We start from the raw sequence: 16009 nt of genomic DNA, 5'->3' as shown, positions 1-16009 counted from the left end.
TATTTATTTATTTTTTTTTTCTGTTAGGGAAAACACTTCAAAAATGTAGGAATATCATAGTTTTTTGGTTGACTGTCTTGGTATTATACACAAGGATAATGTCACAGAGGTTTTTAATACTGAGCCTACAAAAGAGAAGCACTTCTCTGTGAACAATTTTGAAAAGTTACTCATTTAGGAGAACATAGGATGTACAATTTGTTCTTGTTCAGGACAAGATTACTTGAATGTGTTTCCACAAACATGCACTCAATCCTCTCATTATAAAGATAATTAATAAAGATGTCAAATAGAAGTGACCCCATTACTGAGCCCTGGGGGACACCACTCGTGACCTGTTGCCAACTGGATTTAACCATTGACCACAACCCTTTAGGCCCAGCCATCCAGCCAGTATTTCATCCAGTGAGGCATCTGCCCATCCAAACCATGGGCAGCCAGCTTCTTCATGAGGATGTTGTGGGGGACAGTGTCAAAGGCTTTACTGAAGACCAGGCAGACCACATCAACAGCTTTACCTTCATCCACTAAATGGTTCACCTTGTCATAGAATGAAATCAGGCTTGTCAAACAGGATCTACCATTCATAAACCCATGCTGATTCCCTGGTTGACCTTTAACTGGTCCATAATAGTTCCCGACATTATCTATTCCATAACCTTCCTTGGGACCGAGGTGAGACTGATAGGTCCTGTAGCTACCAGGATCATCTTTCCAGCCTTTTTTGAAGATGGGCATCTCATTTGCCCTTCTCCAGTCCACCAGAACATTCCCTTTCTTTGCTCCCAAGAGCCAATTCGGCATCCAGTTAGCTTCTATTGCTTCCCATTAGTCCCTTTGCATCTTCCATAACATTTCTTTGATTTCTGTTCTAGAAGTGGTGCTAGAGGACAGGTAGACTTGCCCCTGTAATGAGAACAGCTTGATCTGTTCTCAGAGTGTCAATCTATATTCCAGTTTCTTATCTGTATTTTGCAGTGGATTTGGACGTGGTAAAGAGGCAGGTGGGAAGCCTACTGATGGGTTTTTACTTTTGGAGTAGGAGTTATGTGGAGGATTATTTCCTTTCTGCAATTATGTGGTTTTGCACAATAGCTTTGTGCTTCTGCCTACTATCAGCAAATAGTTTTGCTCCTGAATAGCTTTTAACAAAGTCTAAAAAATGATATACAGTTTCAGGACATTCCTAAAATCTGAAGAAATTGTTGCAAGGCACCAGCTAATGAAAGTAAGGAATATGCAGAATGCAGTGTTGGGGAACAGCTTGGCACTTCTCCATTCTTGAAAGAAAGAAAGCCTCAGCTGCCATTGCTTTTTGTTTGTTTGTTTGTTTTTCCCTCCCCTTTTTTCCCCCTGTTTTTGCCCCCCCCCCTCCCCCCCCCGAACATCCATTCAGTTAAATGATTTCACATATCCTTTTGTTTGTGTTGTCGCTTGGAAAATAATATTCTAATCTGTTAAAATATAGATTACCTTGCTAACATGATTGTTAGAAGGACTGTTAAGTGTTTGGAGCAGTGCAGACTGTTAGTTTCCATGGTGTAATCCAGTTAAGCAATCATTTCCTGGGAAGTTTCCAGAGTTGCTGAGTCAATTGTCTGGCTTACTACCAGGAAAAACTAATTTATCTTTTTAACAAACCAGGCACACCGTCAAAAAAGAAGGTGCTTTGTGAAAGGTACTCTTGTTTTTACAGGGAAAATAGTGTAATTCCTGTTCTCCTTCTTTTTAAAATTTTTAAAATTAGGCATCTGCCTGATGCTGGAAATGGTGGAAATTAAAGTTGAGGGGTGCTGAAAGGAGTTTTGGTAGGTGTTGGGAGGAGAAGCTCATGATCTGTAAATTTAGATGGTCCTCTTAACCCAGGCAGTCTCTGGGGTTGTGGGGTGACCTGTGTGTTTTGTGCCACCCAACTTCCCTGCGCCTGCTACCCCACAGAAGCAGATGTTCATGTTGCCTCTTTTGGAAGAGGAAAGAGTGCCAGTCTACAGGATCAAGCCATGAAGGGAAAAGATTGTCTGTCTCTGTTGATCATACTAGTGCCTAAAGTTATTCTCAGTACATTTCAGCTACACTCCTGAAATTTCCAAAACCTGCTAGCTATTTGGTGAGTAAAGCCAAGCAAAATCAGCTTTCTGAAGTCCTTTGAGGAAGGATTTTAGCAGTATTCAGTTGCCAAAATAATTTTTCATTCAACAGTAATGTTGAAAACAAAGCCTCGTATGACAGTACAAAGTAGATTTAATTTATGTAGATGGTACTAATTGGTGTTTTTAGCAAGAGTATGTTAGGAGACATTTGGATTGTTTATACTCAAACAGTAAGATTGTCAAGAAACTGCTTTAGCAGCAAGAACAGTAAGCTGAAATATTAATTTGCTGCAGTGACGTAGAAGTAAACAACATAACTCTTTCTCCTTAGAATTTTTTACTTCTCTCCATCAGTTTTTGTGTTTGTAATGTGTTTTGTATTTGTGAAAATACATTTTAAGAGAATTGTGTCATCACTCATTAAAATTCCACCAAATGTCCATTTGAAGACAAAGACATCAAATTTTGTAACTAATACCTTAAATAGCTGTGTTGATTTTACAAGGTGTTTATAGTATCACTGGGGGAATAGTAGGGGTGGGTTTTGTGAGATTAGATTCTTTAAAGAATTACTTCCTTCAAAAGTAACATACTTCAATAAAAAATGTAATGTGTCAGATAGGACAACAGTTTTTTTTGTCTTTTTTTTGTCAACATTTGTCTTGTGCATTGTAGGTAATGTTCCGAGCTAGATGTCTGACTATGGAATGGGGTTGAGGATGAGTGACTGTTACAAGGCACTGCATTAAGACTGATGTGGCATCAGTCTAGGACCAAAGCTGCCCCTCTTTGTCCTTAGATTGAGTGGATTGAGACAGTATTTCTGGCACCCATTGTGAGCCTTGTCCCACTCACAAGTAGTAAGAGTTGCTGTTTGCAGGTGGTGGGTTCAGGCTGAGCAATGCAGGATGTGCTGTGCAAGTGGGCCCACTGTTTCCTTCCTGCTGGGCTCCTGCCCCCCCTCCCAAAGTGCTATTCATACTGCCTTCATAAGACAGTGCAATCTGTCTTGAAAGTGTTCGGCAAACAATATTTAGGAAAGGGAAGCAATCCAGAGGGACCTGGACCATCTGGAGAAGTGGGCTCGTGAATCTAATGTGATTCAGCAAGGCCAAGTGCAAGGTGTTACATTTGGGCTGGGCAATCCCAGGTATTTATACAGGCTGGGGAAAGAACTCCTTGAGGGCAGTCCTGGGGAGAGGGACATGGGGGGTCCTGGTGGATAAGAAGCTGGACTTGAGTCAGCAGAGAGTGTTTGCAACCCAGAAGGCCAACTGTATCTTGGGCTGAATTAAAAAAGAGGTGGCCAGAAGGAAGAGGAAGGTGATTATCCCCCTCAGCTCTTGTGAGGCTTCATCTGGAGTACTGCACCCAGGCCTGGGGCCCCCAGCACAAGAAAAATGCAGAGGTCTTGGAACAGGTCCAGAGGAGGGCCACTAAGGTGATCAGAGGGCTGAGCACCTCTCCTGTGAGGAAAGGTTTGCCATATTTACATCTAAATATATTTAGGAGAAAAATAAGGTAACCTATTTCTTTCATGATTTTATTTTTTTTTTTAATTATTATTCTATTGCTTAGACAAGGTGTGTCTCTATTCATCTGTATTTATAGAGAGAAATATAAATACCTGTTCTAATCTGTAGTGCGTAATCTGAATGTGGTAAGGTTAGCAATAACAAAAATTATAAATAAAGGGGATGGAAGATATCTGCTTTTTATCAAAAACCTGCATGTGCATAGATAAAGTTAACAATTCCTTTAATGTTTGTACGAAAGTAGTTTTTCAAAGTTACCTTTATGTAAGACAGGAAATTGGAGAGGAGGAACAAAAAGTTGTTTTCTAAGAAATTTTTAATGAATCTTTTCATTTTGATAAAAATCTGTTTCTAAATTGAAAAACAACAACAACACAGTCATATCCACATTACAAAATGTATGGCTAGTTTGCTAGTGTTAGCAAACATATTATTTGATACCATTCTAAATTTTTAAAAGCAATCTCCGACAGGGGTATGTTGAATATTCTATTAATATTTAAAAGCAATATAACAGCTTTTTATGACAGAGAACTTAATATTCTTGAGACATATGTATGATATTCTATTAAAAATAAGGCATTATTTTTTTCAAATGTCCTTTTCACAGCAAAAAACACCATCAGAATCATTCGCTGGACGAGAGAAAAGATCAAATTCACAATCCTACATTGGGCGACCTATTCAGCTTGACAAGATCCTACTTTCTAAGGTTAAAGTGCCTCATACGTTTGTCATCCACTCTTACACACGGCCAACAGTTTGCCAGTACTGTAAGAAGCTTCTTAAAGGGCTTTTTAGACAGGGTTTGCAATGTAAAGGTAAGTAAACTTTCTTTAGGTACATAAAAACTAAGCATAATAAAATTAATAAATTAATGTTTGCATTACTGATATGTAGCTTTACTCAGAATTTCTTTACTGAAGTTCCCGTATGTACTCACATGTTCAATTACTTTGGATTAAGCTGGGATCAGCCTAACTGCACTACATTGGATCAAGCTGGGATTAGCTTAATTACACTAGTTCTGCAAGACCTGGATCCATGCTGTTTATGTTTATTCTTACTTAGTGGTGTAGCTGAGGTACCTCACATCTTTGTCACTAAGATGTAGATTATTTTATGTTTTATGTTTGTCACTGGATGACAGTGCGCTCATTAAAAAAGAAAGCAAAAAAAAAAAAAAGCTTTTTCAATGAATTTGGACTATACCCTAGACTACTGGCTCACCTTAATCAACTAGAGTGCCCCTAAATACTTCCCTGAAGTAATACCCCACAAAATTGTTGCATTCATTCAAGTAATTCTGATGTGATTTTACTCTAACAAAATCTGTATAAAGATATTACCTGTTTCCGTTTATTTTGAATCTCAGCTACTAGCATATATTAGCATATATAACCAGATTTTAAAAAATATATATTTGCCTACAGTTTGGCACTGCAGTACCTGAGTTGGTTTTTTAATCTGAAGTTAAATAATTACAAGGATAAAGGCATCCCTGGTATGTTTCTCCCTTCCTGACTTTGCTTTTCTAGCTCTTTTAATAAAACACAGTTCCTAGTTTAAGTAAAATGTGTTCTATAAGCCAAAAGAAAACAATTGAAATTACATTTAATAAAGTGCCATTTACAGATGTGAAGAAAGTAGAAGTAGACACTAGTAAAAATAACTGGGAATGAGGGAAGTACTGAAGAAGCCTGTCACTTAAAACTCTCTATAAGTTGCTTGGTGATGCAAAGAGCAAGTATTTCTCATAAAATTGCTAGCTAAGGTTCTGCTGCTTCAATTTTCTTTGGTATTTGAAACATAGTCAAACTTCTAAGCTGAAGTGGATGTGCTGCAGCCTGATTTGCTTCTTGTAATGGAAAAGCAGCTCTGGTTTTCAGCCAAGTGCACAGGTCTCCAGCTTGCTCCCCAAGATCAGTATAGCACACACTTGGTACAGTGAAGGCCTCCTCCCATTGCTGTAAGCACTGTTTTCATTCCCTGTGGGCAGCTGTTGGTGTGTTCATCCTGTGTGCTGTACTGGTAAATGGCATCTGGCCAGGCTAGTGCTCTCTGATCATGTTAACTTTGTTCTAGTGAAATGATTGAGCTTGACAGTTGTAGTGTGGATTGCGGAAAAAAATGAAACTGTTACAATGAAAAAGATAAATAATTATATGGTGTTCCTTTTCTCTTGCCAGACTGCAGGTTCAATTGTCACAAACGCTGTGCTCCTAAAGTACCAAATAACTGTCTGGGGGAAGTTGCCATTAATGGCGGTAAGTTACTTTAACAATTGTTTCTGTCATTGTTTAAACCATCAGTTAGATAACAGAGACGTGTAAACCCTATGTGTACAAAGACATCTTTTTCCACTGCTTGGGAGTAGCCTTTCCTCTGAGATATTTCTGTTGTGTATTGAAGATGAAGTGTGGGAGGAACCCTGTAAACAGTTCATATATTATCATTTCAGAATACACAGTGCTAAAAGGCAGGCTTAGCTGTGCCACGGGGGTGGCTTCAGCAGCAAAACTTCTGGGTCATCATTGCTCACAGAAAGCCAAAGTAACTTGAAAAACCAGATGCGTGAGAAGTAGGCTTTCATGTGGTAGATAAAAAAAACATTTATTTTTAACTTGAGAAAGGAAGAAGTGTTTGTTTTAGGATAATTTTCCAGAGAAGGAACTGTATACTGGGAGAACTGGGTAAGGCCACTTGGGATAAAGACTAATCGTATCGGTTGCCAGAATTGAAAGCTTGATTATCTGCAGAATTTCCCATACATGTGCTGTCAGTTTTGTGTCAAGTGTAGAAATGTATGGCTACACTTGACAGGCGATATTGGAGAAAAAAAGGATAGTTGTAGATGAGTTGTTGATTGCCTTGAAAATGTCACTTTTCTATGTGATAAAGGAATGATAAATGTGGTACAGTGTTCGGTGTCTATTCCATATTACCATATTGTCAGCCTAAACTGCGTCTGAGGTTAAGAAAATATTGCTTTAGTAGATATCCCTTTTCAAACTTTAAATCAATGATTTTCTTTATTGAAAAGGTAGCAATAATCAAAAGTGTTAATTAATTTTTCATATTTGTGTGACTGTGTTTCTGCAAACTTTTTCTGTTTAGTAGCAATTAACATAGGCAAAAAACATTTTAGATGCTGAATATCCTGACTTCTGAGAAGACTGATGTTGGTACTGCTAGTGCATATCCACTGTGGTACACCTAAAACTTAGCTCTTAGAATCTCCAGTATTTTTTATTATTACATAGAATCACGTGGGTTGGAAGGGACCTCAAGAGACCCCCCACATAGGGCAGGTGCCCTGCAATGGGTTTCACAGGTAGTCATCCAGAGGGGTCTTGAATATCTCCATAGAAGGACACTCCTCAACATCTCTGAGCAACCGTTTCCAGTGCACCATCACACTTAATGTATGGAACTTAAATTTATATCTCTTGTACCTCTCTTAGCCATTACCTGTCCCGTAACATAACTGTTTCTTCAGAAGTGCAAGAACTGATGCTTATGGAAGGGGGTAAACTTACTTTCAAATCTAAAAGCTAAAAGTGTGCTATGATGTGCTAACCTAATTGATAACAACATGAGGTTTTTCCTGTAGAAATCTTGAGGAGGTTAAAAAAATAATCCTTTTTATGCATCTTCCAACCTAGTATACATCTTCCTTTTTTATCTTTGCAAATAGTTGTGAGCAGAGATTTGCAGAGTCAGAGAAAGTCACTAAGTCTGCTTATAGATGATGAAATTTCTACTGCACGTATTTTAGGTACAATTTTAGAGCACAGTGCAAAATAGGATTGAACAAAAGTGTTAAGAGAAGGTGGAAAAGCAAGACGTATTTCTGGACAGCTAGACTAAATGAAGAAAATTTGCATTTCTTTCTGTGTCACTCCTTTGGTTTCCCACTCTTCGTCTCAGACAGATGTCCTTCAACACAATCTTTATCCCCTCCATGCCTTTGCCTGACAAGTAACACACTGTTTTTTGTTTGCTTGCCTCCTACCATGAATCTGACAGCAGACTAATGAGTCGTAATGCTTTCTCTGAGGAAAATCTGAGTGAGAAAAGCTTGTACAAAGCCACTTGGGGTGAGAGTGCTTACTCCATGCAGTATTTTAGAAAGTGTTAAACTTCTTTCTGTGCAACTCTGCAGAATTAGTCCTTGGAGCTGTCCATCTTAAAATTTCTAGAACTTTTCCCACCATACAATATCCATAAAATAGTATCCACAGGATCGTTTTGTAACTCTTAACTTTGTGTATCAATGACTGACATGTGTTCCTTAGAGTTTTCATAGGCAGTTTCATCCTGGTGTTTCTTTTTTATTCTTTCAGAAATTTGGTTCACATTAATTTCCATCTTAATAAATAAAATACAGTATCTGCCACTCTTTCCATCTGCTGTGTGATGCATCTTCCCCAAAATAGCAAGGGAAGGAAGAGCTGAAGCAATAAAATTCCAAGCATGGTCTCATTAATATACACATAAAACAGTAAATGTGGGAGGATATTTTTAACTGGCTTTGTGTTTATTAAGAATAGAGATAAAAGCCATGTTGTATGAACAGCAAAAAGAGAGTCCTGAACTGTGAAGTATCATTCATGACTGGATGTCTGTGTCAGCTAGAAATGAAGTATAATACGTCTCTTAGTCGTACATCAGTAACTTATATCTAAACATTTGAAGACTACTGTGTATGGAAACAAATGTTTCAGCCATACACTTCCAGTTCTAGTGAAATACCATCACTTCAAAACATTTTTCCAGCAGCCATCTCAATGTTTTTACTCTTTAGGTTCATCCTCTACATTGACTGTCAAGAACTTTCCTTCAAAAATTTGGTGAAAATTTTTCAGTGAGAACATTTGATATCTTCCATGTGATTTGACCTTTCATAAAATTGCTTTTTATGGGTCCTTGGGTGGGTCCTGAAACAGTGCAAACTATCCAGAAAAACTAATGCTCTTATGTCTGACAGAATTTATAATTTTGACTTTTTTCTTTTTTTCCATTGTTGGTTTTTGTGGGTTTTTTTGTTTGTTTGTTTGTTGAAATTAAGCCTTTAGCTAAGTAATTTTTTCCTCTTTTTCAGTCTTCCAGATGAATCCATTTTCAAGCAGCAGTATAGTAAAAAGTTATTTCTTCAATCTTGCCTATGCAAATCTAATAACAAATGAGAAAGTCTAACATTATTTGAATATAAACTTAATCTGTTTATACTTTTTATACTACATGCTGTGGGTTAAAGCTTAAAACATTCTCATTTTTTCAGTATTATTTATTATTTGATGTTAATTAAATATTTCCTTCTTAATGGCAGGGAATGTTATTTCATTAGAAAAGATTACTGTATCATATTGTACAGCCTTCATGGGGAGCACTGGTGAAAAAGAAATATATTTTCTGCCCAAGTAAATAATTCACATTATAAATAAACGTCTTGGGATTTATTTCAATAGTTCATCATCTTGTCATCATCATAGTACAAAATTTTTAATTTTGAAATTTCTGCTCTTCTAGCATCAGTTTGCAGCTGTAGCCTGCCAACAGCCATCAAGTCAGTGCACAACATTCAGGCTGCATGGAAAATCTGCCTGAAGTAAAACTCAAGGGTATAGAATGTTTGAATAGAAGTCTATGGATAAGAAATTCTGCCTTGATTTTGGCTATTATCTAGTAGGAAGTTGTAATCCTGAAAATACTCCAGTTTAATATGTTTCCAGTTTTCTTTAGTGATTTTCCAAATGGCAGGTTAAAGACCACCTTCATCATTACACACTGAATACATACAGACTCAGGCAGTAGAATTCCAAAGAGAAGCTGGGTTTTTCTTAAGCTCAGAATGTGTTAGGATGTTGTGGTTGGAGTATTGTATGTGTTCAGATAATAATTCAAGAAAAAATATTCCAGTTAGGATGTTGTGGTTGGAGTATTGTATGTGTTCAGATAATAATTCAAGAAAAAATATTCCAGATCTCCTTAGTCCCGGGGCTGAGTCTGATGTGGTCATGGAAGAAGGAAGTGATGACAATGACAGTGAAAGAAACAGCAGTTTTATAGATGACATGGAAGAATCTATAGCTCATGACTCTGACATATCAATGACGGGATCCCATAGTGACATTGGGGAAATGCAGGATCCTGATCCAGATCACGATGATTCTAACAGGATGATCAGGTGAACCTTCCATCTTCTTTTGTATTTACTTGTTATATTATGAATAAGGCTCAAGGGGAAATCTAAATGGATAGCATTCACACTCATTCAGGATGGAGAGAGCTGGTGATATGTGATGGTTCTGAAATTATGATGAGATTATTTAATACACTAAGATTTTAAAAGGAATTTAAACATTATTGTCAAGTTGAAATTTCATTTGAAAAACAGTATTTTTTACATATCTGCTCTTTTCTGAAAATTATGTTGTGAAACTTCATTTGTAAATGAGCAACAGAGAGCAGTTTTTTAAATTTACTTATTTTCCCTAACTAGAAGTGAAATACTTGTATATATAGATGAAAACCAAACAAAGCAAAACCTGTGCAATCAACTATGATATAATTGGCTTTAGGTGTATTACTTGCATTTTCAGATATCTTCAGAAAGAATTAGCCCATATCAAACTATGAGTTTCAAAGAATTTACAAAATAAATAAAGGTTTTCAAATGGCCAATCAGAAGGAAAAATGGGAACTGAATCATGCAATTTACTGTAGAAATATTTGAAGGGGAGAAAATAATCATCATTCACTTATTAGAACTGCAGAGGAGTAGAGGGGAAAAAAAGTAGAGATGGATTTTTGAGTGAACCAAAAATGCATTAAGGTCTTTTCAACTCTCGTTTCTTTGGAGCAAGGATTCTTTACTTTGTAGAATTATATGATATTTTTTCTTCATGGATGCCAGTTTAACTTGCAGTTCCTCTTATTTTGCATACTAGGAATCTTTTCTTGAACATGTTCCCCTAAATTCTCTTTCTCTGACACAAACATTTTACATTAGTTTTAAGCTATCCATTCCAGTAATTTGCAATTTTACTATCAGCATCAGTAAACTGTAAACATATTCTTCTGCATAGGTGCTTTTATACAGACACGCATCATTAGAATATAAGCATCTGCTTTTTATCACAAAGTCAATGTCGTAACATCATCTTGAATGTCTAAATTACACTGCAGGGACAGCATAGTGAGTTCTTTAAAGTATAGATACTGAATTATAAATAATTACAAAGCAGATAACCTGGTTATTATCACCATCCTCCTGTGATGTGCTGCAACATAATAAAATAGGAGACATTACTTGATTAATTCACAAACTATTTTTCAGTGGTCTATAAAAGGAAAATAAAAAAGGAAATCTTTCTGTCAGACAAGAATAGAAGCATGCAGCCCATTTGAACACAACATGAACTCTCAGTGCTCTATTTTCATGTAGAATCTCAAGATCAAGTTCTTCCAGAAATGACTAAGCATTTATGTTTAGGATTGAAGAAGATGATGAAGCAGATGATTCTATTATGTGGAGTCTGCTCTAGGAATGGTTAGCTCCATTTGGCTTTGTTACTTCATAAACCTCTTCAGTGAGAAATTCCGTGTTTTATATGACTGTGCTGTCAGGCATACTGTCAGGTTCCCCTGAATTCCTGAGTTCCTGTGTTGAGCACTGAAAGTTTTCAGCATGCATACCCAAGTACAGGGGAGTGAGACTGTGCTTAAGGTCTTTGAAGATAAACTCCATTATCCTAAACCTCCTTCTCTGAGAAGTTCCCACAGATTCTCTGCTATACTCTGCCAGAGTACGCACAGCTAGTTAATTAATTTTCTACTGTAAACTGTCATAACTCCACTGTGTATGTGAACCCAAGGAAGATCACAAGACTGTAATCTTACAAAGAAAGGCAATGCTTACCTACCTTATGAGTGATTCTAGATCAAGTGATGCTCTGAATCATGCATAGCATTGGCTTGAGCTATATCTCCTAATCTCTAGTTGAGGCCCTAGTCATTTGCCTATCAGCTATCTTGGGGAATATTTTGTGTATGTTGTGCATGTAAACTTTCTGTTGGTCTCTGACTTTCTCCTGTTGTGGCATTACAGCTTTTTTTCCTTTGTACTCTCAAGATACTTGGACTGACAAAACAAAATATTGTCTGGTCTAAATCTGTTAGTGGTTATAAATGTAAATGCACATATAAAAGAAGTTTTTTCTATTTGTCTAAAGTTGTTCTCTTCTATAAAGCCTTTATTGATTTATTCTTAAGCCCTTCAACCAGCAACAATATTCCATTGATGAGAGTGGTACAGTCTGTGAAACACACAAAAAGGAGAAGTAGCACAGTAATGAAAGAAGGTTGGATGGTTCACTATACCAGCAAAGACACACTGGTAAGGAATATTAAGGAAGACCTTACCCTACATGCTATATAACAGTTCAGAATTCTAATAGTACATTAATAATTTAAAGTCACTCACATATGGTAATATTTGCATTTCCTGTAGTCCTAAATCCCTGGCAGTGCTTGTGAGAAATTTATTCTACCATACCAGGAGACACTTAAAGCACACCGTAGTATCTGAATCTGTCAGTTGCATTATCACAGGCCAAATATGAAGACATTCTGAAGGAAGTTAAAAATCGTAAACATCTTAGAGGTTCTGGAAGGTATCTTTACCTTCCAGCTGCTATTTCCTAGATATCTTACTGTTTGGCAAGTTTAGACTCTTGTAAAATAAAGGTATCAATAATAATAATTAAAAAGTTATTTTCACTTAGACCTGCAAAAACAGGAATCAGAATGTCAGTATGTGGCCTTCTAAAGTAAGCTATAGCAATAGAAAAAGAAAGTTGATTTTATGACACAACTGCTGAGTGTCACCTTGGACCTATGATGACGTGTTAAACTTCCAAAACTTGGACTATTTGAACAGAGCTACATTAGTACAATAAAAAGTGAACTTATAAAACTCTAACTGAAACATAAAGGCCTCATAAAATAGCAAGTGAAACTTTATCCATCCCAGTTCATCCCTTCAGAGGAAAATGTAAACTTTTAGAAATGGTGCATCTGAGAAAAGAGCATTCCTTTAATTTTCTTGAATTTATTTTTTTTTTTTTTTTTGAAAATTGGTAGTAAGATTTTTCCCTTATTTTACTTTGCAGAGAAAGCGACACTACTGGAGACTAGACAGCAAATGTATTACTCTTTTTCAAAATGATACTGGAAGCAAATATTATAAGGTAAGGAATATTTTTCAATTTTGTTTTCTGCTATCAAAAAGTACTGACTGGTGTGAATTCCTGAACATATAAATACTAAAGCTGCATTAATGGTATAGCTTGGAACTATGTTTGTTTTCATTACCTAACTTGAATATGTGGGTACTGCATTTCACAAGCAAGTGTCAGATCAGAAAAATGTTCGCTAACAATGACCAGTGAAATGAATGTTATGTTATGCAAATGAGAAGTTTTTATATAGGGGCAATTCACTACCAGTGACAAATTTTGCCAAGAAACTCATCTGACATTCTGTTGTTCATTATATAAATGGCTTCCAAACAACAAAGCATTTTACATATTATTTTAACTCTGTCCTTTGGACATTATGTTGTGATTTAAATGGTAAAATATTATTTTAATTCTTATACCCTTTTATCTGAAGCAGTTAAACTCCTTATGGTAATGGAAAACATTTCTTTCATGTGGCTTCCTCTCAGAGGAAGTTAGTAAAATGTGTCCTGGAGTCTTATTCAAGATGGAACAACCAAGTTCATACCTATGTGAAGTGTGGATATGGAATATATTTTTATTATGCTTTTATTTACAGAGTTCTTTATAAGTTAGTTCAGAAATCAAATAAATTTCTACTTGGTCTTGGAAAAAAAAAACATTTGTTATTTTACTGTCAGTGGACCTCTGCATCAAGGAGTTCCAAATTACAAGAACCATTTTGTTTGTACAAGGCACATGTGGATAAAAGCAAGAGCTAATATTATGAAATAATTAAATAAAATTAATGTCTTATTATTATCAACATTTTTGTATGTTGATAATCTTTACACAGAGGATATATGTTTTTGGTTTTGGTTTTGTTTTTTTTTTGTATTTCAGGAAATTCCATTGTCTGAAATTTTCTCTCTGGAACCTGCAAAAACTTTCACTTTACTGCCTCAAGGAGCCAATCCTCATTGTTTTGAGATAAGCACAGCAAATATAGTCTATTATGTTGGAGAAAATATAGAAAACCTCTCAAGTGTTCCACTGAATAATGGTGTTCTCACTAGTGGTACTGGCATAGATGTGGCAAGAATGTGGGAGATGGCAATACAGCATGCCCTGATGCCTGTCATCCCTAAAGGGGCATCACTGGGGACAGGACCCAACTTACACAGTAAGTTTGTTTCCTCCATTTCAGATACATACAGTCATTAACAAATGACATGGCTCGATCTTCTGCATGGAAATATTGCACAACTATTAAAGGCTTATCAACTGTCTATTTTAAAAGCCACAATTTTTCATTCATGTATTTCCAGCTTATACTAGGTCATCTGGGTTATTATACAATGTGCAAATTTGATACTGAGCAAGTAGTTATTCTATTCATAAGGCGTTTCATCCATATTTCTGTTGCTGACATGAATGATAGCAAAGTGGCATGAAGTTTTCTGAACTCCAGTTGAGAATTGATAGATGTTTCCCTTCATTACTGTAATTTACATTGCTGTATGTTGCAGAAGCATCCATTCACTCTTTAGGTCACTGCAGCATGGATTATATGCTTCTTTTCATCACATGTGCTTGTACAACTGCCACAAACATTGTCCCATGATGAGATGAAATGAACTCAAGTGTGAAGAACAGCTGTTCTGTTCATAGCGAGGCATGGATGTTACCCAGGACCAAAAGGGCTAAATATATCTTTGCCTCTGAGTTATATACTTTTGTGTAATTCCATACCAAAGCTAAAACATTATGTAAGCAAACATGAAACTGGTTTAAATCTTCTGAGGTACTGATAACAAAGCAGCACAGATGAAATAATTCACCACTATCAATTATGTGCTGCTGTGGTTGCTGTGCTAATTGTACTTCGCCTACTCAGTGTAAAGCAAATTCAGATATGTCTACACAAACTGGATCAGACTTTGTGTTGCAACATAGATGTACTTTAGCATTTGACATCTGGATGCTATTACTGTAGTGTGAAATGCTAATGAGACAGCAAGCCCTTCAGGAACTAAGTAATACAACAGGCTGTGGCATACATCTCCAGGCACGGCAGCTCACATGTCAGAATAGATCATCTCTGTCTTTTTCTTTCTCAACTGTGTTCCTACATGAAATACTGTCAAATTCTAGATGTCATTTCAGTCATGTTAGTTGCCTAGTGCCCCTGGTTTGAGCTCAGTGTAGCTAAACACATCAACTAAAATGCTGGACTGGGAGTGACACCTCTCTTCTCTGCCTCCTCAGAAGTTTAAAATTTTGTTCCGTTAATTCATACTTCTCTGGGCAGCCTATGCCAGTACCTCATCACTCTCCTAGGAAAGAATTCCTTTCTAATATGTAATCTAAATCTATGTTCTTTTAATTTAAAGCTGTTACCCCTTGTTCTATCACTACGCACCCTGATTCACAGTCTCTCTGAGGCTAAAATCCATACTAAAAAAATGAAAAGCTTGAGCAGGATTCTAAGCAGAGGTAGGGGAAACAGGCATCAGTGCTCCTAAGAAAACCCCCAAAATGATTTCTTTGTGTAGTACAGTAAACGTATTCTCCAGTTTTATTAACTTTTCCATGGATTTGCAAATCTATCACTTATAGCAGTACATATAGGAATATGAAAAAGTATTAGCCCTAGTTTGAATAGCATCATAGAATGACTTGGGTTTGAGGTGATCTTAAAGATCATCTAATTCAATACACTGAAGTATACTAAATGAAAACAGTTTTCTCTGGTTGCTGTTACGTTACTTGCATAAGCTAAAAAGCCCCAAAATAAAATGGAATAAAGCAGTACAAAGCTTATAAATGGGAAATATAAGATTCCACTATAAAATTTGTCAATGAAGTGTATAATTCTGTTCTTTCCCATATACTACAGAAGTCTATTGTTGAAGCCACATATTTGTGAGGTGGTGTAATTTGATTTTGTATGTTAGATGAACAAGCTGACCGAATTGGTCCAATTTCTACAGTTATCAGAAAATAATGATGTCATGTAAATGTCATTTGTTATTATTACATATTAGAACTGAAAGCATAGCAGTCTAAAGTATATTTTACTTTCTTCCCCAGGGGATATATCCATCAGTATTTCTGTGTCAAACTGCCAAGTTCAAGAAAATGTGGTGAGTGTTCTCTG

At 36.4% G+C, this 16009-nt stretch overlaps 1 protein-coding gene across 5 annotated transcripts in view; it reads left to right on the top strand.

Annotated features, from left to right (window-relative positions):
- The window catches only part of PRKD1 (protein kinase D1), a 96773-nt gene that overhangs the window by 69545 nt on the left and 11219 nt on the right, over positions 1–16009 (top strand). For all 5 annotated transcript variants that reach the window (XR_014947213.1, XM_015864971.3, XM_015864970.2 and 2 more), the window contains 7 exons: positions 4236–4446; positions 5815–5892; positions 9611–9815; positions 11903–12026; positions 12802–12879; positions 13753–14032; positions 15943–15995. Coding sequence is in view for 4 of the 5 variants with exons in the window: in XM_015864971.3 (XP_015720457.2) it covers positions 4236–4446; positions 5815–5892; positions 9611–9815; positions 11903–12026; positions 12802–12879; positions 13753–14032; positions 15943–15995 (1029 nt within the window). In the remaining variant the exon portion in view is untranslated. The remainder of the gene's footprint in view (positions 1–4235; positions 4447–5814; positions 5893–9610; positions 9816–11902; positions 12027–12801; positions 12880–13752; positions 14033–15942; positions 15996–16009) is intronic.

Source organism: Coturnix japonica, chromosome 5, assembly GCF_054131305.1.
Source record: "Coturnix japonica strain WE chromosome 5, WE-NBRP24, whole genome shotgun sequence".
NCBI lineage: Eukaryota > Metazoa > Chordata > Aves > Galliformes > Phasianidae > Coturnix > Coturnix japonica.
The sequence above is the reverse complement of the archived record's forward strand: the minus strand, read 5'-3'. Positions and strand labels throughout refer to the sequence as shown.